The sequence below is a fragment of the Sceloporus undulatus genome, chromosome 10 (assembly GCF_019175285.1).
Source record: "Sceloporus undulatus isolate JIND9_A2432 ecotype Alabama chromosome 10, SceUnd_v1.1, whole genome shotgun sequence".
NCBI classification, from domain to species: Eukaryota; Metazoa; Chordata; class Lepidosauria; order Squamata; family Phrynosomatidae; genus Sceloporus; species Sceloporus undulatus.
This window is the reverse complement of record NC_056531.1, coordinates 13,936,684-13,964,155: the sequence shown is the minus strand read 5'-3', so window position 1 is coordinate 13,964,155 and position 27,472 is coordinate 13,936,684. Positions and strand designations below refer to the sequence as shown.

The 27,472-nt window shown below is 45.5% G+C and overlaps 2 protein-coding genes and 1 long non-coding RNA gene across 3 annotated transcripts in view; 2 read left to right on the top strand and 1 right to left on the bottom strand.

Annotated features, from left to right (window-relative positions):
- HECTD4 (HECT domain E3 ubiquitin protein ligase 4) overlaps positions 1-27,472 on the top strand; it is a 426,162-nt gene that overhangs the window by 309,128 nt on the left and 89,562 nt on the right. The window lies entirely within an intron of this gene.
- RPL6 (ribosomal protein L6) lies at positions 9,236-15,031 on the top strand. Its single transcript, XM_042441431.1, has 7 exons — positions 9,236-9,370; positions 10,890-11,039; positions 11,586-11,684; positions 12,055-12,198; positions 12,312-12,360; positions 13,075-13,259; positions 14,832-15,031. The coding sequence occupies exons 2-7, from the start codon at positions 10,890-10,892 to the stop codon at positions 14,982-14,984; spliced, it is 780 nt and encodes a 259-aa protein (XP_042297365.1). The 5' UTR covers positions 9,236-9,370; the 3' UTR covers positions 14,985-15,031.
- LOC121916414 lies at positions 18,053-23,331 on the bottom strand. Its single transcript, XR_006100871.1, has 3 exons — positions 22,903-23,331; positions 21,157-21,239; positions 18,053-18,082 (listed from the first exon to the last, which is right to left on the bottom strand). It is a non-coding gene; the product is annotated as an uncharacterized LOC121916414 (long non-coding RNA).

Here is a 27,472-nt window from a genome sequence, read left to right as displayed (position 1 = left end):
TCTTTGTTAGAGAACTCTGGTGTCATAACAAACTGCAGATCCCAGAATTTCACAAGATGGAGCCATGGCAGTTAGAGTGGTGTCAAATTGGATTATTTCTGCAGTGTGGATGCAGCCTTAGTCTCAACTACCAGACACCCAACAAAATGAATGGGGCTGGCTGGTCACCACTTTGGAAAGTACCACTGATTTCAATAGGTTTACTCTATTTGAGCCTAACACTGGTTTCAACCTTAGATTTAACTTTGCAAGGGAGGACAAAGACGTGTAAAAGGAGGGGTAGGTGAAAATGCCAGTGAATAACAGAGCTCCCCCCCCCCCGCAAACCTTGCAACTCACACACAAGAATGCACTCTAGCCTGGACTATGTGGTGCAGATGCAATACCAGTATTTGTGGTCTAGGGCAGTGGTTCTCAAATGCTAATCTTCTGGTGTTTTGGACTTCAGCTTCTAGAATCCCTGAGCACTGACCAAGCTGACAGATCTCCTCGGTCCTGACCTGAAGTCCAAAACAACTAGCAGGCCAAAGTCTGGTTATGACAAAGAGTCGGAAGTTTCCTCAGCCTGAGAGCCAAATTCAATTTTAGAGAAGGTTGGATTCTTGTGGAGGGTGAAGCCAAAGGCAAAAGGGATGGGACCTAACATAGACACATGTTCAGCACACAGCTCTTAGGATAGTCAATTCAACCTGTTAAAAAGGGTAGGGGTAGTAAAGCTGATAAACCACTGAACAACAGTGTCATGGAAAAGGGGAGACAGGCATCTCAGGAGCCAGCCTGGGCCTCAGGTTCCCCACACCAGCCCCCTGCTTGCAAATAGGAGTCACACGCTGCAGAAAGATGACAAAGAAACGGTTCCACATTGCTGTAGGAAGCTCACAAGCTATACCTCCACCATCGGGAAGAAACAGAAAACCTCTAAACTCTAATGCAACTCAGCTAGGTTAAAAATTCCTTCCCAGTTCCACCTATGCCAACCAGTGCGGTCTCTGGAGGGAGCTCATGAAACCAGGTTACCACCAGGTTATGCCTAACAAAAGATATTGGGGCACTGAAACAAAGTCAGCCATTGGAACTAAGAAGCCATACCCAAATACTGTAATAGCCTGAGCATTTGTTGTGAGGCGCCCAAGGGCATGAACAGGAAATCTCCCATTGAAAGTTGCCATCAGCCAAGTATTCAATTGGTGGCTTTAGGTACATTGCTAGTTCTCATCGCCTGCCCTGTGCACACATTATGGAGAGAACACTATAGTCTCACCTCACATAGGTTATTGTCAGCATTACTGAACTGGGACTACTGAAAATTTCCATTATTATCCACTTTGAGCAGGAAAGGGGCACTATTTGCTCTGAAAGCCATAGGCATTTTATTGCTGGTGTTGTCATGTGCCTTCAAGGTTAACTCTGAATTAGGGCAACCCTCTCCTAGGTTCTTCTTGGCCAGACTTCTTCAGAGGTTTCACCTTGCCTTCCTGAGACTGAGAGTGGAGAAACATGCCAAGGCCTCCCAGTGGATTTCCATGGCTGAATGGGGATTCAAGCCATGCCACGAGTCACACAAGATCAGACTAGCTCTCAAGATTTATTCAGAGGTTTGTCATTACCCTTCTCTTAAGCTGAGAGAATGTGACTTGTCCAAGGTCACTCAGTGAGATGCCCCACGGCTGAGTGGGAAGTTGAGACAAGGAGCCCTGGTGGCACAGTGGTTACAATGCTGGTACTGCAGCCAAAATGTTGTGAGTTCAACCCCAGGGCTCCAAGGTTGACTCAGCCTTCCATCCTTTCGTAGGTCGGTAAAATGAGTCCCCAGCTTGTTGGGGGCAATTGGCTTATATATTATAAACCACACAGAGAGTGCTAAGTTCACTATGAAGTGGTACAGAAATATAAATGCTATTGCTATGGATCTCCTGAAGGCCTAGTCCAATGTTTAAACTGCTAGTCCACAGTGGCATTCCTAATTCATAAAAATCTTTCACAAGGGCAGAGGGTTCACAATCATCACCAAAAAGAAGGGAAGGGAATGATGAAGCAGATGCAAACGGCATGCCATGATAACTCAGAACCATAACAGAAACTCCTGTGTTTTTCAACTGGGAAGATGGTGAACCAACAACGGCTAACAATATGCCAATAATGGAACATGAAAAGCAAGTAGCTAAATAGGCAACAGCAGTAGTGACCAATTTTTAAACACGCAACTGATGGCAGACCATACTACCACATTTTCAACCCAAAAACAGCCAAAAATGCAACAGAGGAATGACTGGGAATAATTTTCATTCTTTTTCCTGCGGGGGAATTATGGGATATGATAAAGATAAAATACTATGCTTGGAGGAGGTTTTGTGGCCTTTGGGGAGCTGTTCAAACAATTTTTGTCCCCAATTTTTTTAATTGGGGGGGGGAGTGGAGCCAAAAAGGGGGTTTGGGGTGCATGTGGCCTTGAGAGCGCACCTCCCCACTCCAATCTAAATGAAAAATACCAGAGCATAGAAGGACAGAAGTGGAGTTGTTGTTGTTGTGTGCCTTCAAGTCACTTCCAACTAATCCTAAAACAAATCTATTGCATTCCTGGCAAAAACCACAGGGGAAAAAAACAGTTTGTCTGTTATGTGAGGAACAAAAAACTTGAGAGCAGAAGGTCAGTGCAAGCCAAAGTTGAAAATGATGGCTGAACCAAATTAAACTGGTTTCCATGGCTTCTCAAGTTTCCATGGTATCTCAAGAACCCACTCAAGGTTCCTTGATCAGAGACTCAACAAGAGCAGATAAGCATCCTTGAATGACCCAGAGGCCTTGTGCAACAGGCTAAATGTGGCCCCATGTGAACTATCAAAAGTCCACTCTAGAATCTTTCTAGAACCCTTTGCAGCCTGCTAAAGCTCCCAGCCCAAAAGGCCAAGCTTCCTCAGCAGGCTGGGCCCTCCTTTGGCCTCAGGAAGGAAAGAGGATGGTGCAGGGGGAGGCTGGAAAAGACTTCTCACCATTCCCCACCCCACCTTTTCCCTTCCAAGGCCTCTTTGCCTCTCATCTTCTGCCACCCACCACCCCAGCCTACCGCACAGGCTTTCTGTTTCACATGTCAAGAAATGCAAGCTAGAAATTGGCCCAACAATTGCCACCGCATTCTGAGGGGGCTTCTCTTGAATGGCACCTGAAAGTAACCATCAGGCAGACATGAAGCAAGAACCATAAAAAGCCACCCGACGCAAGCTGTCTAGCAGAGCACGGAGGAAGAAAACAACTTCCGGCCCGGTGAACCTAGGGAGCCGCTCTATTTGCGGCTTTTGTGCTAAGGCGATCTGGTGGTCCAAGTATATTTGGCTCCAAGTGGGAAGAGGCATGTGGTGAGAGCCTGAAATAGAAGGCCAGGAGGTGGATCAAGTCAGCCCTCGGTGGGCAAGCTATGCCAAGTGGTTCCGGAGATGGGATCAGAACACCGGCCCTTGAACAACTTCAGATGCATGTTTTGAGTTGATATCCCACCCAGCTCTAGGGTTTGGACTCAGTTATGCCGTTCAGTAGACACCAAGAAGAGAGGAAATTATGGCAAGACTGCGAGAAGGTCAAGGACTTTTCAGAAGAGTTTGCTAGCCTAATGAAAGGAAATGTCAGGTGAGGATCTTCCCCTTGAACCTGTACTTAGTCTCTATTCATACTACTAATAAAACTAGATCTAGAATTAACAATTCATCTGTTGAAATTAATATACTGAAAACCATGCAGTGATGCAGCGGGAGACATGAGACTGTTAATTATGAAAGGGACGACAACACTACTGAGCATAAGGAAAACATCTTCAGAAGAAAAACATTGAAGAAAGGTATAAGAACAGGGCTGGGAAATTAATCCAGCCTTCCCTAGGCGTCTGTTTTACGCAAGCCTATTGGTTATCCCATCTAGAGGAGTCCCATTGGATTAATTGTTAAATGTGAGGCCAAAGGTCTACTCCAATTAAGTTTATTAACAGGATTGAGGTGACAAGTCTTTGCCAATGGCTGCATTTTCTCACTCTCCTAACATCTAGCACTTCCCACTGAGGTCTCAACACCACTGTGGTGTAGTAGTTAGTGTTGGATCACACCTTGGGACATCCAGAGTCAGGTCCCCTCATAGCCATGAAACTCACTGGATGATTTTGCTCTCCTAATGGGGGTCTACCTGGCAGGGTTGCTGTGTGTGCTAATGTGATTAAAGGATAAGGAAGACAGTTGTGTATGCTGCCTTGAGCTCATAAGGGGAAAGGTGGGGTAGAAAAATAACTACCTTGAACCATAAAAAGTGGGCTACACTCACATGCCTGTGTTACCAGCAAGATTCCAGTTCCTTTAATAATTGCAAAGCAATGCAACTACAGTCGCTTTCCTCAAGACAGAGCTGAGTGACATTGGTTGTAGTGGCTGGAAGCGCAAAAAGAGTCTAACTGGTGATTTTAATCCACAGCCCATGTATTCAGAGGCATAGTTAAGAGATAAACACAAAGACATCTGGAGCAAGCAGAGGCCACACTGGCTGGGGGATTCTGGGAACTGCGGTCCAACGACGCTTTTCTTAGTGCCGAAAGAAACCAACTTGGGCATGGAAAAGGTGCAAGACCACTCTCTAGGAGCCAGCCAAAGGTTTCCAGGAAAGCCACAAGCCAGTCCTGAAGGCAAGAGCACTCCCCACTCCTGGGCATGTTCCCTCTTTAGCTGGGAGCTCCTCCAGAGCCATAAAGATAACTAGCCCTGAAAAGGCACTTCCCCCCCCCCCATGAATTTGCTTAATTCCCTTTTACAGCTGGCAGCCATTGCCACACATCCTGCAGCTGCAAACCCCACAGAAAGAGTTACGCGTTGTGGGAAGAAAGGGCTTCCTGCGACCCTAAACTCCCCAGATGAGAAGAGAAAGCAAGGAGCAGATGGTGTCACTTGCTGTTCTCGGAGAGGCCCCAAACAGTAGCAGAGTTCCCCCAGCCTGGCCCCCAAAAAGCAGCAGAAGCCCAAAAGGCCTTTGAAAAGGAAAGTCAAGAGTAAGGACTTCCTCCTGTGTGCCATGTCTGCTCCTCCTCACAATTCGACTGGGAAGCCAGGGACTCCCTTTCCCATCCCCAAGGGCCCAGGGATGAGGGGAAGTCTGGGCCCACAATTCCAAAAGGAGGGTGAGATGCTGGAGCATGTCCAGAGGAGGCCCACCAAAATGGCGAAGGGCCTGGAAACAATAAAGCCCTTTGAGGAGAGACTTGGGGAGCTGGGGATGTTCAGCCTGGAGAAGAGACGGTTAAGTAGTGAGATGATAGCCCTGTTTAAATATCTGAAGGGAGGCCATATTGAGGAGGGAGCAAGCTTGTTTTCTACTGTTCCAGAGACTAGGACCAGGAACAATGGATGCAAGAGACAGGAAAAGAGATTCCACCTCAACATTAGGAGGAACTTCCTGACAGTAAGAGAGGATTAAGATGTGACAAGATAGCCCTGTTTAAGTATCTGAAGGGAGGCCATACTGAGGAGGGAGCAAGCTTATTTTCTGCTGCTCCCGAGACTAGGACCAGGAACAATGGACGCAAGCTCCAGGAAAAGAGATTCCATCTCAACATTAGGAGGGACTTCCTGACAGTAAGGGCTGTTCGACAGTGGAACAAACTCCTTCCTCAGAGACTGTGGTGCAGTCTCCTTCCTTGGAGGCCTTTAAGCAGAGGCTGGATGGCCATCCATCACAGGGAGGGCTTTGCTGGGGAGTTCAATCCTGTGCGACTGGGGTCTCTTCCAACTCTAGGCTTCTATGAGTCCAACTCTATTATTATTATTATTATTATTACACTGTTTTACTGGGAGCTGCTCCGATTGTCTTGCTACAGGAGAGCAGGAGAGAAACCAAAGTTCTTCTAATTGATTTTCATGGATTCTTACATTGGTTTCCATCCCGCCCTTCTCCCAGGGGGGCTGACAACGTTAAAAACCACCACACAGTTAAAAACATACACAGATAGGGGTATTCAAATAGAATCTCTCGGCTATGTAACCTGGCCCAAAGGAAAGGGGGGGGAGAGGACATACTTTGGGCGGCTGCATCCGTACTGGAGGAACAATCGTTTGGTGACACCGGCTGTTATAACTGCCCTTGGCTAAGGCGAGGGCATTCTGGGAATGGTCGTTTGATGGGGGGGCACTTCGGTTGGCCCCATCAACGACCATTCCAGAATGCATTTCGCCTGGAGGCAAGGGCAGTTTTTAAAGCTGGTGTCAAAACGGATTCGTTGCAGATGCGGATGCATTTCCGGGTTAGAAGAATTGGAATTTGGGGCTTCCCCCAAAACCGGGGGGGGGGGGGGGGGGTTGGGAGGGGCCACGTTCCCCTCCCCCCAGGATTGCGCCTCGGGGTGGGCCCCCGCCGGGAACTTTCCTCCCTCCTCCTCACCTCTGGTAGGTCATTCTTTCCCGCCGCCGCCGGCTGCGGTCTGCCCTCACATGGGGGGCCCTGTGGCCTCGCCGGGAGCCCAGTCCTGGGAAGGCGGATGCGGGAAGGCACGAGCCAAGCTATGCCCCGGGACGCATTGCAGGCTCGCGGGGGAAGATCAAGAGCCCCACACAATGCGCCGTTCGCCCGTCGTGCCCAGCGTCATCAGCCGGCGACGCGGAAGCGAGCGGCCGTCTCCGAGGGCCCGACCACCGAAGGGGGCGGGAGCAAGGCCGCGGCGGGCTGGCGCGCGCCACGGACACGCGAAGCCTAGAGCGTCTGCGCGCGCTGGCCGCAAAAGGGCGCTCTTATGGCCTCGCACGTCTCTATGGTGGTGGGCGCCCGTTTTTCAGTGCCTTCTTTTTCCATGGCCTTTCTGAGGGGGGAACAAAAAATATGGTACGCCCAAATGACTACACACACCACACACCACACACACCCCCCACCCCCCCCCCCCCCCCCCCCCCCCCCCCCCCCCCCCCCCCCCCCCCCCCCCCCCCCCCCCCCCCCCCCCCCCCCCCCCCCCCCCCCCCCCCCCCCCCCCCAGTGTGTGTGAATATTTCTGCTGTCCATATTTGTATGTTTCCCTTATATGCTTAGCCATGCTTTTGCCTCAGGAAGGAAGCAGCTAAGAAGGTGGGGAAAAGCATGCAGGAAACCTTTTTACAGTGCTGTATGTAAAAATATAAAGTTTAATAATAATACTAATACTATATAATATAAAGGCGAAGGCAATGCAAGGCCATTGTTGGGCAATGCTCCCTCAAGGCTGGCCAACTAAAAACCCCATGGCGTGTGGGGCGGCTGTGGAGTTCTACAGAGCCCATCTGCCAAGCCCGTTGGTTCCCCACAAGAAAGGAAATGGGGCTTGCTGCCTCCCCACGGCTCAAGTGGACGCAGTCCAGCGAGCCATTGAATGGCCAATCTTGAAGGCGGGCCTGCGGCTGTGTAGTGTGCCACAGCTCGAAGGGCTGCTGGATGTGAGGGTCTTGTATTGTGAGGAGGGCGGGTGGGTGGAAACTCACATCCCCGCAGGTCCATCACCTGGAGCCCTGGGCAGTTCAAGCAGGCTCTTCTTCTGCATGTTGTAGAGGAACGCCTGAGGTCAGTGTGTGACCCTGAAGGGCCACCCCACTGTTGGAAATGAGTCTGGTTTGGGATGCCACTTTAACTCCCATTTCACGCGGAATTCCATTCACTGGAGCCGTGGCCAGTTAACACACTTGGTCAAATGGCTTATGTCTGCAATGTGGGACACAGCCCCTCCCGGTGAATGGACTGTGCGGAAAGAGGAAATGTTGGCAAGTCTTGGCTGCGTTTTTTCCTGAAGGGTTGTTTGTTTCATACACCCAGGGCCTTAGCACCCATAAGTTTCAACAATCTTGGCTGCTGCAACAAGACAGACCAAGCAGACATTTTTTTCGTATTCTTTCAAAAACGGGAAGAGATAACTTGGAAACAAACATCCGCCCCACATTATGCCAATTGGGATTAGGACAACAATAAAACGGACTGGTGACGCACAAAAAGTGCCTACATTTACCAAAGCAGCCCCCACTTCTTCTCTCGACGGAGACTGCATCCAACGGAGCACATCTTGCCCGCCAAAACCTTCAAACGCTTCCCATTAAAGAATCGCCTTCAAACCATTCCAAACGTCAGAAAGGACTTTTGCAGGCGCGCATTAACAAATTTTCCTTTAAGCTCGTGGTTCAAAGCCTGGGCGACTCACAACCGGTTGCTACACATAACGTGCCTGCCCCCTGCAATGGTTTTTGGGGTCTGGTATTGTATTATGAGTTGTTGTTTTGGGTGGGTGGGGGGGTGGGGGTTTTGTCAGGCTTGTGGGCCACGTTCTAGAAGAGTTTTTTATTCCTGCTGTTTTGCCAGTCTATCTGTGAGCTGGCCTCTTTCAGAAAATTCTCAGAAGATGCCAGCCCACAGAGGCTGCCAACACGTGAATAAACTCTTCTAGAACGTGGCCACAGAGCCTGAAAAACCCACAAAAAACTATGGGTGCCAGTCATGAAAGCCTTTGACTTCACATTTTGGGGTATTGTCCAAAGATTTTTCCTAGGATGAGAAGCATTTGTCCAAGAACCAGCCCTACCAAAGGCATGCAGGTTAGAAAAGCACGTTTTGAGCATCATAATCGGTCGAGTTGGCATGGCCTTGGGATTTGAGTGTTGGACTATGACTCTGGAGACCAGGGTTCAAATCCTTGCTCAGCCACAAAACCCACCAGATGACCTGGGGCAAGTCACACTCTCTCAGCCTCCGGTGAAGACTCCTCTGGCTGTATCTTGGTAAGAAAACCCTAGGATAGGTTCGCCTTAGGGTTGCCATAAGTCAGGAAAGACCTAAAGGCACACAACAACAACAACTGCCGCTCTCCCTTCTCCACTTGGCTGCAAGGCATAAGAAGCAAAGGCTTCAAAGAATGGGAGTGAAGAACAACCGAAATGACTAAGCTCCGAAACACATTCCAGAAATCATCCAGTTTGAGACTGCTTTAACTACCCTGGCTCAATGCTGGGGAATTTTGGGAACTGTAGTTTTGTAAGACATTCAGCCTTCTCTGTCAGAGAGCTCTGGGGCCACAATAAACTACAACCCCCAGGATTCCCTAGCACTGAGCCAAGGCACTTTAAGCGGTCTCAAAGTGGATTATTTCTGCAGTGGACTTTGGACCTTTCCCCATCCTCTTCTGTGGAGACGATCCCATGGCTCAGCCCAGCCAAGGGGGAACCGCTCCAGCCTTTCCAAGCGCCACCTGCCGGCCGCCACCAAAACCAGGACGCCCGCTTTCCCCCCCGCGAGAGAAAACTCTCTCTCCCAGGGTGCCTTGCGGCGAGCGCGCTGACGTCACGCCCCCCGCTCTCTTTAACACCGAGTTCCCGGATCGCGCTTCCTTTTCCCATCTCCGAAGGTAAGAATGGCGGCGGTGCTGGGTTCCTCTCCCTGGGGCTGGCGTTGGAATCCGCGGCCATCCTCCCCCGAGGAGCCCCGCTGGGGGGACAGAGAGGGCCCAAGGCCTTGGGGGGCCTCCAGTGGGCCGCGAGGGGGCCTTCTTTCCGGAGGGGAGCGGAAAGAGAGGGCGCCCCAGGCAATAGGGGCGCAGTCCCCTGGAGACGGGGAGCAGCAGCGGCCTAACAGCCCGGGGACCCTCTCGCTTTGCTCTCCCCTTCGGAAAGAAAGCGCGGGGGGGGGGGATGGCTGGGAGGCAAGCCCTAGTGGAGGCGCTTGGTTCCTTGAGGGGCATTTGCAGTGCCCCATTAGGGCCTTTGGGCACCGCAGGAACCGCCAGGGCTCCATCTGACAGAGGCACCCGCCCTCTTGGGCAGAGAAGGCTACAAACCTTGTCGGACTCTAAAGCCCGGAATGCCAACTAGGATGGCGCCCTGAAGAGCAGGGGCTAACGGCTGGCACGGGGGTCCCCCTCAACCATTGCCAGGCCTGGATCCTCCGAGCATTTGGGATTCCTGGACGCTCTGGGAGGTGAAGCCCCAAAAACCTGGAGAACCAAAGTTTGGGCGCCATTCTGGGATAGATGCACCTTTGGGAGGGGGGCAAGGTGGGACATTGAGTTGGAAGGATCAGGAGCTCCTTCTGAGCCCTTGACCAGCAACTAGGGCAGTCTTTGCAACCTGGGGCTGGGGTGAAGGTTGGAGGGGATGCCAGCCTGTTACTTGTGCCCTATTTGGTTACTGGGCTCTGTGGCACTTTTTGTCTCTGGATGGGGCACCCTCTTTGTGGGTTTGCAAGTCTAGCGCTAGTGGCCTCCTCAAACTCTTGTTGCATTCAGGGTTTCGGGGAGAGTCTCTTTCTAAGAGTGAATGCTTGGCACATAGGCATAATCTATTAAAACAAACTAGCATAAAAGAGCACAGAAGTTGAAGGAGCATTAAACAACCGGTCCAATTAAAGCATTAATTTAAAACTATTGTAAATGCGCATATATATATATATATACACACACACACACACACACACACATTTATAATTGTTATGAATCCATATATTGTGGATTCAGACATACATTGCACCCATGGACCATCCCTTCTACTGCATCCAGTGGAAGGCTGAAGGCCTTGTTTAAATGCTGAGAAGGCCTGAGCTTGAAGGTGAAAAGAGAGCCAAGGGGAGCGAGTGCCATAGCCTGGGAGCAGCCACCAAGGCGGCCCTGTTTCATGTATTCTCACCAATCAAGCCTGGGAGGGGAGATACCAGAGGCCAAATCTTGGGTGCATGCTTCCTTGGGACTTTGTGGCCTTGCTTCCTGGTTGGCTGCCTGAGATCTAGCCCCACTTAACGCTTCGGTGTTAAGTGGGGCTTAAAATGATTGGTTTTAATGCTTTTCAGTGGGGATCCATCATCCCTTTTTGGCCCACCTTTTTTCTCCCTGCCACTTCTTGTGTTAGTTGCTAATGTTTGCATTGTTCCCTTAGATGGCAGGCGAGAAGAAGGCAAAGAGAGTCCGGAAGGTCCATACCAGCCGCAACCCAATGCTGGCCCGAGGGATTGGGAAGTATTCCCGGTCAGCCATGTATGCCCGGAAAGCCATGTACAAGCGCAAATACAAAGCTCCAGAAACTAAGGTAAGTACAGAAATCATCTTTCCATAGAGCAGGTGCTTCTTAAACTGTTTGTTGCACGCGTGTGTGACTGAATTGACACCCTACAAATTCAGTGTGGGTTTTGCTGCCCTGTAATGTAGTTTAATTGTTGGACTAGATTAGTGTTTGAATCCTCACTCATTTATGGAAGCCCACTGGGTTTCTCAAAGAAGAGGGCAATGGCAAACCCCTTCTGAAGAAATCTTGCCCAAGAGAGAGTTGCCACAAATCAGGAATTGGTTTGAAGGCAAACAACAGCACAAGTGTGGTGAGGTACAATCTGAGAAGGTGATGAAGCCCATGTGAAGTCATGGGTGTTAGCTAACAGTGTGCTTCTGCCTCTTGGAAGTTGAGGCCTGGGAACAGCGGGGAACTTACTTTTACCTCGCAGACAGCTGGCTTGACTCTGCTAGGGAAACCGTGATCATCTCCAGTCCTTTTGATGGCAGGCATCTGTTCTTACATGTTGTGTGGAAAGGAGGTTTGTTTGCAGAGGTCTCTCAAGTGTTTGCATTGTCCCATTTGCAGATAGAGAAGAAGAAGAGAGAGAAGGAGCCTGCCACAATCACAAAGCCTGTTGGAGGTGATAAGAATGGAGGCAACAGGGTGGTCAAACTTCGCAAAATGGTAAGCACATGTCTCTCAAACATACAAGGAATTTTTGACCCAATTGATCCAGGTCTTCACTCAAACCCTATTGTTCTAGATTTGCTAGCTTGATGGTTTCTTTTGTCCCTTGAAATATAGGAATAAAAGCTACTTTCACCTGCTTTTTGGTGAAGGTACTTGAACACTGGCAAATACATTAGGTTCCCACTATACAAGTGAGCTTATATTTAGTGTTATGAAATACACTTAGGAGACTATAGCCCCATTTTTGTAAGTGTCTCTGATTATTCAGCATGTGGAAGTATTTTATTTTCATGTGTATTTCAGTATTTGGGAAAAGATGATTCTGAATTCAGAATTGTGCTGCAAGCTTCTTTTCTGTCTCCAGCCTAGATATTACCCAACAGAAGATGTTCCCCGCAAGCTCCTGAGTCATGGCAAGAAGAATTTTGCCCTACACAAGAGAAAGCTGCGGACTTCCATTACCCCAGGAACTGTCCTGATCCTTCTCACTGGGCGCCACCGAGGCAAGGTAAGGGGAGCCCTATTGTCTGTTTCATTTTGTGGATGAATAACAGTGCTTTAGATATGCGTTCATTATCTCTGGTTGCAATGTAACAAACCTTCTCCATCTTGTGTTTCTAGCGTGTGGTCTTCCTGAAGCAACTGGGAAGCGGTCTGTTGCTCGTAACAGGTAAGCTCCTCTGGTCTGGTCCTGAAACCGGGGTGAGGGACTTTTCTTGGTATATTTTATCTTAAAGTCCTTTCTACCAGTTAACCAGGGTAGCCACTGTTGTAGGATAGGGAGCTGCATTAGCTCCCACGAAGACCTTGGGGTGCGTCCCCCAATCCTCTCCAGGGGCATTTGACTGAGTTTTTGGACTCCACTGGGACATTTGTGGGACCAGGAGAGACCTTATTTATCTTTTTAAAGAAATACTTCACCAAACCTGAAAATGGCCCAAAGTGGCTGACCAAAATGTGCCCCCACTTTCTACTGGGATTGTTTGGGGGTAGGGGAATGGCTGGCTTAGGACCGTAAAAACTGCCCTTGGGCCACACATGTGGGCTCCCAGTCTACACTTTCCTTACATGTAAACTAAAAATCTTGTCAGAGAAAATTTGTAATAATTTGCCAATTATAAAAGAGAAAATACAGCATATAGCAATACATTACTTCCCATGTGTCAAATGTAACACTTAATGTCCCTGTTAAGTAAATCAGGATTTTCTTACTTTAAATATTGTGCTTTGGTCCTCTTTGCTGATTGGGCCTGTTTTTCCCTTTGCTTGGTGGTGTCAAGCCAAAAAGCCTTGCTGTGTTCCACTTGACTGCTGTCAGCCAAAGGAAGCCATGTCCTGGCATTTGAAGGCCATCGTGTAACTTGGTTTTGTAATCTGTCTTCAGGGCCCTTGGCCATCAACCGTGTCCCTCTGCGCAGGGCTCACCAGAAGTTTGTCATTGCCACTTCAACCAAGGTTGACATCTCCAGTGTGAAACTTCCCAAGCACCTCAGTGATCTCTACTTTAAGAAGAAGAAGCTGCGTAAACCCAAACACCAGGAGGGTGAAATCTTTGACACTGAGAAAGAGGTAGGGATGACTGTATATTCTGCAGAGATAAGAAAGTTATCGATTTACCTCAGGGTAGGGATTAACTATTTGCATTAGATTGCCATTTACTAGATTAGAGAAGGAAATTGAAAAGTGTCCCCTCTCATTTTACTCCCCAATTTCTTGTCTTGAGAGAAAAGGACGCAGCTGTTTCGAAAACCCTTTTTCTCATCCACCCCACCAAAATCCCTTTTCATGTTTTCCCTTTTTGATGCCCTCATAATCTCATTTGTTTGCTCTCTATCTGTTCATGTTACTGACTTCCACATGGATCCCAGTAAAAGTCCCAGGGCTAAGAGCTTCAAAATTCATTTGCCTGAGACAGATGAGGTGCCCCTCTCTGGCATACAAAACGGGAGGGTGGGCATCCATATATCTGCATTTGTAGTGGTTTGAATCTTGTGATCATTCTCCAACTGAGGGACTACCAAGAAGCAAGTATCAAACATCCAGGAGAATTAGACTTGAGTAATGAACTGTCTAGGAAAGGTAAAATTTGTTGGCTCTTTTGCATACCCTGTCCATTAACTAATTAATAGCATTAGTTAAGTTATTAGTTAAATGAGAGAACTTTCTGGAATTAAGTTAATGCTGGAGTTCTAAGGTTAGGTCATTCAATAAACTGAAAAAATTGAGTTGCTCCTTTCCATTAGAAAGTGACTAGTTTAATCAATAACTTACTGATTTGTATCATTTAGTTCCTGTCACTGGTGTTTTGGGTGAGATGACCTAGTTGTCTTAAGGATTCCCCTAAAACGAAAGACTTCTCAGATTAATAGTAGTAGAATTTGGAAGGAAACCACTATGTCACTCTTCTTAAAAAAAACAAAAAACCTGATATTCTCATGTAAGAAAGCAGAAAGATTATGTAAGGTCAACACAGAGGACCACTGTTTTTATAAAGTGTATATTAAAATCCCCCAAGTTTCCGGGTGACATTTGGGGAGTATGAGAATGAGCCAAACGTTTGTAGGCTAGAGAGACCATTGGGCAATTGACAGTACTGGCAGCCTTGGTGCAACCTGTGTAATGTTGGGCTATCTGCATGTTACAAAAGGGACTGACTGCCTTCTGCAGATGAAGTGTTCCCAGATCGTAAGTATAAGGTGTTGCAGGAAACAAATTTCTCTCCATGGTTGAATTGCTCACAGTCTTCTTAGACATTAAGTTATCATGGGCACTTTATTAGAGATAGTTAGAATGGAGAAGGTACCTGAACCCATTGTCAGATGTATTGGGGCTATTTCCTTGCCCAATAATGGTTTTAGCTTACACAGCTGCCAATATTATTAGGCCTGGAATATAATCTTGGACTAGGAATTCCAGTCAAAATGAGTGACTTGGCTTGTTCCCATCCCTAAAGGTGCTGTAGATGTTTGGGAAGCAGGGGTTAAAAGACACAGAAGAATGGTGGGGACTCTGCTGTTTTAAGGCATCTTGCAAGTATTCTTTGGAGCCCAGTTAAACAGAAGGGAAGAGGCTTGGCGAAGGGGCCCATAGATCTACTAGAGCATGAGTGTGTGATTTAGGTGCTGTCCTTCCTTTTTTTAGAAATACGAGATTACAGAGCGACGCAAGGCAGACCAGAAGGCTGTGGATTCCCAGCTCCTGCCAATCATCAAGAAGATGCCTCAGCTCCGGGGTTACCTGCGTTCAACTTTTTCACTTTCCAATGGTGTTTATCCTCACAAATTGGTATTCTAAATAATATGGAGAAACCACAATAAAAGTTTGGGGAAAACCCTGCCAAAGCCTGTGTTAAGTCTCTCTTTTTAATCCAAACAGATGCTACTATTGCTGCCTTCCTGGTTTTGGGCAGGGGGCAGAGTTGCTGTGAGGCATTTCCTTCTGGAAATGGATTGGTAATAGTTTTCCTTCTTGCTCAACCTAAGCTAGTTGAGATACTGTCTCTTCCTTACAAATAGTTCCTCACACACCCTTTTGCAAGCTCTCCAACACATCCACCCTTTTGAGAGTTCACCAAGTTTGCTTCAAGTGAGCATGGTTAGAATTGAATCTGCTGTTTTCAACAAACTGAAGAAAAACCTGGATGGTGACTCCCAGGTTTGTAGAGAGACAGATTATGTGACTACCTGTCCATTCCAGCCCTACGCTCCACACACATGAAAATAAGCTCTGGTCAGATTTTGTACATCACTGTCCTGTCTGATGTGTGAGCTATTAGTAAGTAGATAGGTTGTGTACATTATGTAATTCTACTGTTTTAATGTCTGCTTTAAGAATGGGGTAGGCCTTGGGCCACACACTGCACCTTAACCCCACTTTTGTGATCCCTGAGGCCCCCAATTTTACAGACATTTTTGCCCCCATGTTAGAAAGCACCCCCCTGAACCACATGAAAATATCCTCACCTCCACAAGCACCCAGAATGCTGTACTAATACCTCAAATATCTCCATGTACCTTTGCAATATCTCAACATGGCAACAGGAATCATTTTGAGGGACCACTGAAGAAAATGGGAGATATTTGGGCTTGCTCCCAGAAGAGGGGACAGGATTGGCCGTCATCCCTGTGAGTGAGGTTGCCCACCCCTGGTTCAAGAGGCAGCCTGGTTATCAGGGCAGCGGGCAGTAGCTCTAGCAAGTGTCAGCTACATTCTAAAGTGGGCACAGAAACAGTTACTGGGCTTCAACTCCCCATTGGCTCTGCTAGCTAGGTTTGAGGGGAACTACACTTTACCTTTGGAGGTCTGCGGGTTTGGTGCTGTCCTAAATGGACTGCAAAGAACCACTTGCAAGCAAAGCTTGGTTTAGCATGGTGAGGCATTGGCATCTACGGTCAGATCATTCCATGGTCACTGTACAATAGTGCACACCTGTACATTAGCCCAAGATCCTATACTGGAAACTGGATTTGTACAAAAGGAGATGCTACTCTGGTGAACCATTGGAAAGGGCCGTCTGGTGTGTTCCCTTTCCCCCAAATTTGTTCAGGTGTTAGCTTTCACCTTGCTTTTAGAAAACAATTTCGGAAAGGCTAGGATTTCAATTTGCAAGGGCACTTGGTTACCATTATTGGCCAGTAGGGGGTGCTGTTGTACTGTGTGTCAAATCAAAGCTACGATTTCATGAAGGAAGCTGCTAGAAGTCATTGGTCTCAATGGTGGCCTGCTAAATAATTCTTGTTTCCCCATGGTTTACCCTTGTTGCACTATAAGTGGGTAAGTGGCCTTTGGGTTCATGACCAAAGAGCCAACATTTGCTTGCAAAAAATGCTGTAGCTGCTTTAAAACACACTGAAAATACCAAAAGGTAGAGGATAAGGGATTGGTGTGGAAGTTTAAGAAATGAAAGATGGGTTCCTAGTCCCTCGTATTTTACTTTGCTCCAAGGAGCATACTGAGAGCCAGCGCTGCACCCAAAATAAAATCAACTTGAAGTAACAGACCAAATGGTGAGAAGTCGCTGTTTACCTTCAAGCTGTCTCCGACTTAAGGCAAGCCTATCACAGAGCTTTCTTGGCAAGATTTGTTCAGCTGGAGTTTGCCTTTGCCTTCCTCCAAGCCTGAGACAGTGTGACTTGCCCAAGGTCACCCAGTGGGTTTCCATGGCTGAACAAGGATTTGACCCCGGATCTGGAGTTCCTAGTCTGACTCTCCCATCACTACACCTTCATCAAAAGTCATATACCTCCATAAAAAAGTGCATAAGCAAGCAATGCATTGCACTGAAAATAACAGCCAACATTATTAAAACATAACAATTAGAGTTGCTGCCATGTGACTATTATAAAGGCAATGGCAAAGTCATCACATTTGAGAGCTAATTGCATTGACAAGTCAGCATAATAGGTAGCAAATGGACTATAAGAAATCAAATATTCAAACTTAGGCTGCTGGCACACTGCAGGATTAATACAATTGGACACTGGCATGGCTCCATTGTATGGAATCCTGGGATTTGTAGTCTGTTGTGGCACCAGAGCCTTCAAACAGAGAAGGTGAAATCTCTCACAAAACTACAAATCCCTGAATTCCACAGCACTGAGCCACGGTTATTAAAGAGCATTGTCAAAGTGCATTAATCCTGTAGTGTAATTGCAGCCCTAGTTTAACTAAGCATCCTTTCCAGCCCAACTAAGTTAAACATATTAAATTCTGAGTAAAAAGAGAAGTCCATATCTACCATGCTGACGGAGCACACGGGATTCTCGGATGGTTTCACAGGAAAGTTCCAAAATGGTTTGCGAAAGGTCCTCCAAGCACAAGTTCAAAAAAAAAAAAAATGTTCAAAATAATCCAGAAAATAAGAATTCAAGGAAAATCAAGATGGGAATATTGAGAGAGAAATTGCCCATCTCTTCCAATTGAACGATGGGCAGAAGAATCCAAGTGAAAACACAACCAATGCCCAGCAAGTCCTAGTCTTTGTTTCTAATGAAGACATATTCAACCTCTTGCGCCTGGCAACCTCTCAAAATGCCTACCTTTCTGGATTGCATGTGCCTTGCTGACGATTACTAACTAATTATTTCAAAGCTGAACGGCTTCTTTGTACTCCCTTTTAGTTGCAAAGTATTGCCCAGACTTCCACTATCAACGCTGGAAAATGTCGTAAATCTTTGCACCCAAAAGATTATGCCTGGCCTCAAAGGCAGCAATCGGAGATCTGTCATCTTGCCTTTAATTGAAACAGTGACCATGAGATGTTTCCAGCTTTGAGAAACCAGGGTCAAGCAATGCATCAGACAAACAAATAATCCAACCATTCATGAGGGGCAGAATTGTTCAAAAAAGAAAACCAAGCCGGAGGAGATTCTAAATGAGATGCATGCCTCTCTCTGTGATGAAGGTTTAAACGGCGTCAAAGTATAAAGGAAAGAAGAGGTAAAGTTACAGATCCTTTTTAACACTGAACATTTTTCAATGTTTATTGGGAAGACGTTACAGTTGGCTCCTTTCTTTTGTAGCCAGAGAAGGCCAGAGATAAGCTCTCAGGAGTGCAAGTGGAAGACTTTGCAGGGCAGGTGCTCTGTTATCTCCATTAGGCCAAGGGAAGGGCGGCTCTCCTTGGGCCTTCAAGGACACATCTGCAAGTTCTCCTTACAAAGCCTCCCATTATGCCCAGTAAAGCCAAAGAAACCCATCATGTCAGACATGCACTACAGTTTTAGTCACTAGAAGCTCAGACCTTGGTTACCCCACCAAAAGTTCCATAGGGGACACAGGTCCCCTTGCTCTTCTCTCCCCCCCCCCCCCCCGACTTTAAAATCTACTTGAATGTCTATGTGCTCCAAAAGCCTTTTCATCTTACACTTTTCTAGAGATATGAAAGTTAAATATCTCACAATGGTCCAAAGCACACTGCAGAAATAATCCAGTTTGAGACCACTTTAACTGCCCTGGCTCAATGCGAGGGATTCCTGAGAAAAGTAGTTTTGAGAGACATTGAGCCTTCTCTGTCAAAGAGCCATGCTGCCACAATAAACTTCAATTCTCATAAATCCCTAGCACTGAGCCAGGGCAGTTAAAGCGGTCTCAAATTTGAATTATTTCTGCAGTGTGTCTTGGACCAAAACGACCAATCCCAGAATACCACAGCATTGAGCCATGGCTATTAAAGTGGTGTCAAACTGCATTAATTCTACAGTGTAGATGCAGCTTCAGTTAATCCTCTAGTGTCTCACTTTCTCAGGTGCTTCTAAAATGTCCCGGATCCTCTCTCCTCCTCCTCCTCCTTCCACTTTCCCCCTTTGCCCTCAGCTTACTTCAATTGCTGCAAACTGAGACCAAAACGGTAGATTTCTTTTATTCTCGGCTCAGCTGGGAAGAGGAGAGAATGAAGCAGAATCTTGCTCTTCCTAAACTCAGTACTACACACATTGCTCTGCTTTTTCTAATATTGTGTGATGTTCTTCATTTATTACTTTTGACCTCTTGCTGCCTGACCATATTTTTTCGACCACGCTCTGATGTAGCTTGGCCACCCATGTCCTGGCTTACAACTGTGAAATGTTGGAGGGGATGCTGTACATGGAAAGTTCCCTGACGCATCTGGTCAAGAGTACATTTGTGTCGCTGGCCTCCGTGCACAGGTTTTGTGTTTTGGGGTTTTTTGCTGCTACACAGCTCTGCTGACTCATTGCTTTTCAACAAGAATGGAAGTACAGAGGGCTATCGGCCCTCTTCGTGGGCCTTGGGCAGCCAACAGAAAATGCTAAAAAGGTATCCGCTTCCCAAAATAGTGGCACTTAGTTAGACTTAGCAATACGTTTCATTACCATCAAGATACATTTCTTGCCAAAGAAAAAAAAGACAAGCCCACATCCTAATAAAAGCTACAGGCAACTGTCCAGCAGAGGAGACAAGGAGGGAGGCTGAAATGAAGAGGTGTAAGCGTTTAAATGCGGGGAGGGAGGAGATTCTGTTTCTCAGTGCTGACACTGGTTTGGGAGTTACTTTAATGGAGCATAGACACATTCCTACATTAGGCCTTTGGCTCTTAACCAGAAGGGTGTTTGAGAGAGTTGTGTTTTTATCTTTTTGCGTTTGAAGAAGCAGCTAAAATCTTATTTTACAAAGGGTTAACAACAACAAAAAACCTAACAAGCCATGTTGACTGGCCTAAATACCCGAAAGGCACCTGATCCCATAGTTGAATCTTGGAAGCTAAGCAGGATCAACCCTGGTTAGTACTTGAATGGGAGACTGCCAAGGAATCCCAGATGCTGCAGGCATCTTCTAAGGACTTCTTGCCTAAGAAATTCATGGGGTTGCCATAAGGCAACAGGCAACTTGAAAGCCCATGGACACACACATATAATGGGCTTCTATGGCAGAGCAGGGATTCAAACTTTGGCCTCCTGGCATCCTTCTCTACCCACTACACCGTGCTGCTTCTCCTAGGGTTTTCTTGGCCAAATTTGCCATTGCCTTCCTCTGAGGCTGAGAGTGTGTGACTAGACACCTCTAATAGGAGGGTGACACCTTTAATTAGAGTGTCAGATTTTCAAGCATTCATTAGTACAACCTCATAACAATTGGTATCTCAGGGATGCTGTAACACTTATTGGGAAATTGGCAACAAGGCGGCGGAGGCGGGGGACACAAAACATTGGTTCCCCAAGTAGGGTGTCAAACCTATGGCCTTCTACATGTGGGCCTTCAGTTCCAGGAAGCCCTGCACAGGCCAACCAATGCTCAGGAATGGTGTGTGTAAGCTTGCCGATGATATAAATTTCCCAACCGAGCCAAGACTACGAGAGCCTCTCGCTCTGTTCAGGGAGCAATAAATGACCGCTGGTCTCCAGATGATGAAACCTGTTCTGCCACTTCTTGTGCCATGTGCATGACAGTGCTCCTGAGCTTAATTGAGGAAATTACAGGAAATGGCCCTGGGAAGTGCATGACAGACCTGTGAACAATTTGGCATGCATGGGAAGGAGCTACCGAGGAGCCTGCTGTTTTGTGCAAGAGACGGGCCATGGCAGAGGTTCATAGCAGTCCCTGTGAATGCTGGGTACCAGGAACATAGTAGACTGAGGGTGCATCTATGCTGTAAAAATAATGCAATTTGACACCACTTTAATTGAAATGCTAGAAATTCTTATCTGGGTGGAGGGCAAGGTCCTCACTGCCCCATAGCTACATCTCTGTACTAAATAATATAATACTAATTGCAATGTCCTGTTTGTTTTGTTTATAACCTGTTGGCAGCATCAAAAATGGTAGATATCTGAACAATGTGATAAACTGAGTCCCAGTCCTGGGAAAAGAGCGAGATACATACATACATACATATAAAATAAATAAACAAACCAACCAGGGAATGTGTACATCTGGGGTATTTGTACCCCAAACATTGCACAAGCACAAGAAGAGTTATGCTGCATGCAAAGACTTTTATTATACATACGACTGATACGATGTATTTGCCATCCAAGGAGGCCAGGCAGTTCATTGTGTGGGGAAAAAATCTGTTACTGAACGGGTCAGATTCTATCAATAAAAAGAAAAAAAATCTTGGTTAGGTGACCTACAACAACACAGTTATGGTCATAAAAACCCAGAAGATAATTTGTGCCTCGTCTGCTTCCCGTGCTGTTACCACCCCATTAATACCTCTCCTCCATTTCTTCAAATACAGTAATCCTCTTGTGAGTCACACTGTGTAGAAAAATACCTTGTCAGAATATAGCACCTGTTTTGATTTCCCTCTGTCTTGCCAGATTCTCAGGGTGATTGGGAAGACAGAGTTTTCTCTCACTCTGGGAGCATGCCCATGCCAGGCAGGAGATGCTTCTCAGAAGGCACTTGGGCCAATTGTAAAGCAATTTAAGTCAAACAGAAAGGGGTGGGGGGTGGGCACACCTGATTCTACTTCCAGATGAGTTCTGCTTTGTTGTGGAGAGGAACTAACATGCTTACATGGGAATGGCAAGCTGCCTGGATTCTAATACTGTAGCATGAAATTAAGGGGCCTACATATCCCTGGTGCAGCAAGCAAATATTGAAGACAGAGAGAAGGACCTAGAAATCTCTGGCACACAAGCGGAAGGGGCAATTTTGAAGTGCAAAGAAAAGTTAGTAATCAGAGAGGACCCAGGAAAATATACAGCTGCAATCCAAAAAAAAAAAAGCCAAAAGACCTGGGATAAATCCTCAATGAACATACTAGTTGCCTCTGAGCATAGGATGATACCACACTCCTTTAAAACATACACATAAAAACAGATTTGGGGGTCTAATTCAAGACATCAAGATATTATTCCCAGACTGGGAAATGGGTGGGATGTAAATATGTAGATGATAATGACAGTGATGATGATAGTTGGGTATCACAGTCAATGTTTCATAACTTTACAAATCTGTAACAGAAATGCAACGAAATCCTGGTAATTAATTGCAAAGATGCACATCCAGGCACAGGCAAGAGTGTTCTGATGCGCATTAGACACTGCTGGTGCACATCAAGCACGCCTGTTGTCCTCCAGCATTTCCTAGCTAGTGTCCAGATGTGCATCACTCTCCATTGCACATTAGTCTGTGATGCATCAGGCACTCTAACACTGTGTAATGGATGGCCTCCTCTGTTTCAAGTTTCTAGCTCTCGATAGAGAGGTATGTGTAAAAACAGGACGGCAAAATACAAAAAGCCAAGAAACAAGAAGCTAAAAAACAGGCAAATGTATGATGGTTTTCCACTCAGGAATGACCAAGCCAATTTCATTCCAAACACATTATCGTGATTTCTTTAAAAGTATAGGAAACAATATTAAAATTATGCTAATTTCACACAGCTACGATACATATTGCAGCATTCTGCTTCATGGACTATTTCCAGCACTTAGAACAGGTTATGTCTGCATCTGACCTATGGGTGGAGTCATCTTTTCACTTTGTCTTTCTGCTTCTGTTTTTCTCCATTTGGGCAAATCATTATGCCAGGGTTTGTTTGGTTCTTTTTAACCCTCCCTAAAACAGTGGTGTTACAAGTTCATGAGCCCAGTATTCTGAAGAAGTCCATCCTTCATCTTGACCAAGGAGGCCACATCCTGTCATACCAACATAACCAAATATGTTATCATGACTAGGCAGGGCTTATTATCTTGACCTGGCCTGGTTCTGTTTAATACAAGCAAATGCCTGACACCTCACTCACCTGAGAGTAAATGTTATTGATTTCTGTGGAATGAAACGCCACATATGCATGCTCAAGACCAAAATCTCCTTTTGTTCCTGCTCATGGGGTATATGTCACACTTTCCAAATGTCCCAGTTTGGCAGGGACACTTCCAATTAATCCTCAGTCATCCCACTTTTTCAGCTGCTTTTAAAATGTCCCAGTTTCTCTTTCCTCTTCCCCCTTTGTCCTCAGCTTACTGGATTGTTGCAAAACGAGTTCAAAGGGCAAATGTAGTTTGCATTCAGTTAATTCAGCAGGGGAAAAGGAAAGGCAGAGTCTTATTCTTCCCAGGATGCTCTGGCAAGAGCAAACTGCTGCAGCCTTTTTTAGCTTTGGCCTTTTCCTTCATGAATAGCTTTTGCCATCTTGACCACACTCTGATGTTGCCTGGCCACACATATCCCAGTTTTCATCTGTAAAATGTTACAGGATAGGATGTGTCAGGGATTAAACTATACCCAGGATATTTTAAGAGTTGGATCTTGACAATGGTTAAAACATTTCACAAGTTGTTATTTTTACCGAGACTGAACGAAAAATCAAAATGGAAACAAGTACAAAAAGGTGATAGGCATAACAATGAAATGGAGAAATAAATTACAGTATTTAGTGAAAATATAAATTAAGAAAAATAATACAGTCAGCCCTTCTTATACACAGATCCAAACATCCACAGTTTGAAAAGTTTCCCAAAAAGTATACATTTCAAATATCAAACCTTGATTTTCCATTTTTTACAAGGGACACCATTTTGCTATGTCATTATATTTAATGGGATTTGAGCATACACGGATTTTGTTATCCACGGGGGATCTTGGAACCAAGCCCCAGCATAGAACAAGGGTCCACTGTATTAGGTGGGGCTATTTCCCAGGTAACTGTGCAGAAAGTGCATAATTAAGAATTATGATGAGGATGGCGATGGCATCATCATCATCACCACCACATTATAGCTAAAACGATTAGAGCACATAGATGGATATATTTGTCTTAGCTAAGACTACCAAAGAAGCAGCTTTTAACAGATGGAAATTGCATTCTGTAAAAAGCAGAGATGTAGTTCAGGGGGCGTGGGGAGTGAGAGCCAGTGTGGCATAGCGGTTTGAGCATTTAACTACGCCTCTGGAGACCAGTGTTTGAATCCCCACACCGTCATGGCATCCCACAGGCTGAGCTTGGGCAAGTCACACTCTCAACCTCAGAGAAAAACAATGGCATAGCCTCCTCCTTGGAGTAAAACTTGCCAAAAAAATCCTATGAGAGGCAGTGTGGTGTTGTGGTCTCCTCTCCCACAGCCTCCCAGTCCGTCTGGTTCTTTTTAGCCTCTGGGGGTGGGTGGGCTGTTTGCTGTGACTCCCTCTTTCCTTGAGGGTGGAGATCTTATGTAATTTTTAAAAAAGATGGAATGTCCCATCTTTGCTGTCTCAGCTGGTGGGGGCTGGAGGTGGTAGGAAACTAGGTTCCCCCGGGTGAGAGCCTCCTCCCCATCTGCACCCCCACCACAGGAGGTCCAAGGGGGTTGATACCATGTGGTTCCGCAATGTGAGACACCAACCCTAGCGACACAACTGAAAATATGCCAATTTGATCAAGAAATACAGAGCTGGGTTAAATTAAATCAATACTTGCAATACCTAAATTAATGTATTATTATCAAAATCTGCCAGTGATACTAAACGAGAAAGTCTTTAACCAATGGAAGAAGGATCTACAGAAATTTATCTGGTCGAAAAGGAAATCAAGAATAAAGTGGAAGATAATGGTGGACGCAAGGGAAAGAGGAGGCTTGTCACTCCCAGATTTAAGACTATATTTTCACGCAAATTGCTTGGAATGGATTATGAATTGGATTAAATTGGAAAACGAAAATTTATTAAATTTGGAAGGTTTCAATATTAGATACGGATGGCACGCATACCTATGGTATGGCAAATTAATACAAAATAAAGAATTTAACGACCATATACTAAGAAGAGCTTTATTAAGAATCTGGGCCAAATATAAAGGAAAAATTTACAGACATATGCCATTATGGGCGTCACCACATGAAGCCTTCATGAAGAGAAGCAAATTAGTAGAAAGGGGATGGCTGATATATAAAGATTTGGTAGAAAATGTGAATGGAAAGATACAAATGAAAAGCAGGGAACAATTGATACAGGAGGGAATAGATTTGGGCTGGTTTACATATAGACAGCTTCTAGGGAGATTTAAAGATGATATGAAACAGTATGGAATAACAATGGAAAAAACAGAATTGGACAAGATAATAATGAATGAAGGCAAAGATAGTAACGGGATGATATCTAAGTTATACAAAGTTTGTTTAAAAATAGAGGTTGAAGAGGAAACTATCAAATCCAGTATGGTGGAATGGGCAAAAAATATTGGTAGAAACATTAGCTTAGAAGAATGGGAAAGAGCATGGGGCAAAGATTTAGAATTCACGGTCTGTGTTGATATTCGAGAGAACTACATAAAGATGTTACACAGATGGTACCTCCCCCCGGTCAGAATTGCCAAAATGTATAAAACCAGAGAGACAGACTGTTGGAGGTGTGGAAAGCAACGGGGAACTTTTTATCATATGTGGTGGTCTTGCCCGGTTATACAAAAATTTTGGAGAGCAGTACATAATTGTATTAAAAGTATGTATAAGGTAAATGTGAAATTACTTCCAGAAACGTATTTGTTAAACATTGTCACCGATACTGAGGTTAGAAAATATTTGAAACCGGTACTCTATCTAATCACAACTGCAAGAATAGTAATTGCAAGAAATTGGAAAAACCAGGGAGAAATAGATGTAGAGGAATGGTTGATAAAAGCACTGGATGTGGTAGAGATGGACATGATCACCATACGGTTAAAAGACATTGTTAAATACGAGGAAAATTACGAAGATATATGGATACCTCTATCTAAATTTTGCAAGAAACGTTGGTCATGACTTAGAGTCTGTAAATATAAGGGTATAGCTGGAGGCTAAGATATGGCAAGACGGGAAGAGCGGTAGTCTCCCCCGAGATCAAAGAAAAGAAAATCCGGTACTCCCTAGATGTACTTGATATAACAGATATAAATAAGAGGAAGAAATGAGCTGTGGATACCATAGTACCTACTAGATAAACAGTAATGGAAAAGGGGAAATTTAATGAATGGTGCAGTAAGGAAAGCTGATTTAGATCGAGGAATGAAATAAGAAATTTATAGCTGTATAGATATAGTAGGAAGAACTTTAAAGCTGATTGAAGGGATCTGAAACCGGAAGACTCTCTTTATTTGTATGGTTTGATGTGTTGTTTTGTTGGTTTATAATCATTTATTTATTTTTGTTTGTCTGTTTTCTTTTTTCTTTTTTTTTACAAGCTTATGAATGTGATGTATTATTCATGACACCTTTTCCCCCCTCTTTTTTCTTTTATGTTATGTGTTTAGTCAAAATGAATGTATATATATGTATGTAAAGAGTATTTTTAAATAATAAAAAAAAAAATTAAATCAATACTTGCATTTGGTATTTAAGCAAACACAAACGTGTTACAAGCTACTTCCTGATTGTCAATACGGTATGGCATGGAGTTTGGCCTTCCTTTATTGCTGTTTTGAAAACCTGGCAACACCAGGTTCAGCTTCTGCTCCTGCTTGCACCAGGCAATGCAACTGCCAAGAAATCATGCAGCTGTGAACCTGCATTTTCTCATACCTCCTATTCTTACTGGAGAAGTAGCAGTGGTGGCATCTCCTCCAAGTTTCCAAGAACCACATAAATTGTTTCACACTCAAGGAAAGCAACTCAGGCAAAAGACGGTGAAAAACAAAACTTCTGGACATTTCTAAATTATTCCTTATAACCTAGATGGCATACCAAATGCTCTGGTTTCTCCTACAAGCAACTCTGGAAGGCAGGCGGGCTGATACCCAGCAATTTGCCCAAAGCTGCCCAAAGCTGCCCACAGGACACCAAGGCTAAACAAGACTTTGTACTCAAGTCCCCATTGCATCCTAACGTAAGACTCCTTTAGCTGACTCCTTACTGGAAATAAGAAATGAGCAGGTGAGTGGCAAACAGGATTAAAGATCAGGGGGACGCATGATATAGTTTATCCTTTTCACCCTTCATGAAACTGCTGAGTCTTCTGTGTGTGCTCAGAGTAAACACTGAGTATCACTGATTAAGCCTCACCTTTACCAAAATTGCTCTTCCCTGCGGGTTGCATGCTGTGGTTGTTTGTGCTGCATACCCCTGACCTCTCCTTATTGAAAGCCAAGTGGGTAATTGGACATGTAGTTCATGATATTAAAAAATGAGTAAGCAACCTTTGGTCCCAATGCTGCATACAGCCCTTGGCCTGCTTTTCAGAGCTGTCTACAAGTGATAATTTCAGACCTCTGACAAGAGCAATCTATCCCTGCCCAAACAGCTTGCTGAGTCAGGAGACAGACGGAGAGAGAAAGGAAGGGAGAGAATGGGGCTTATACATCTCTGCCCGACACCAGCATGCCGCCTAAGCGCCTCCAAGATAATATCCTTGAGGGAATGTGG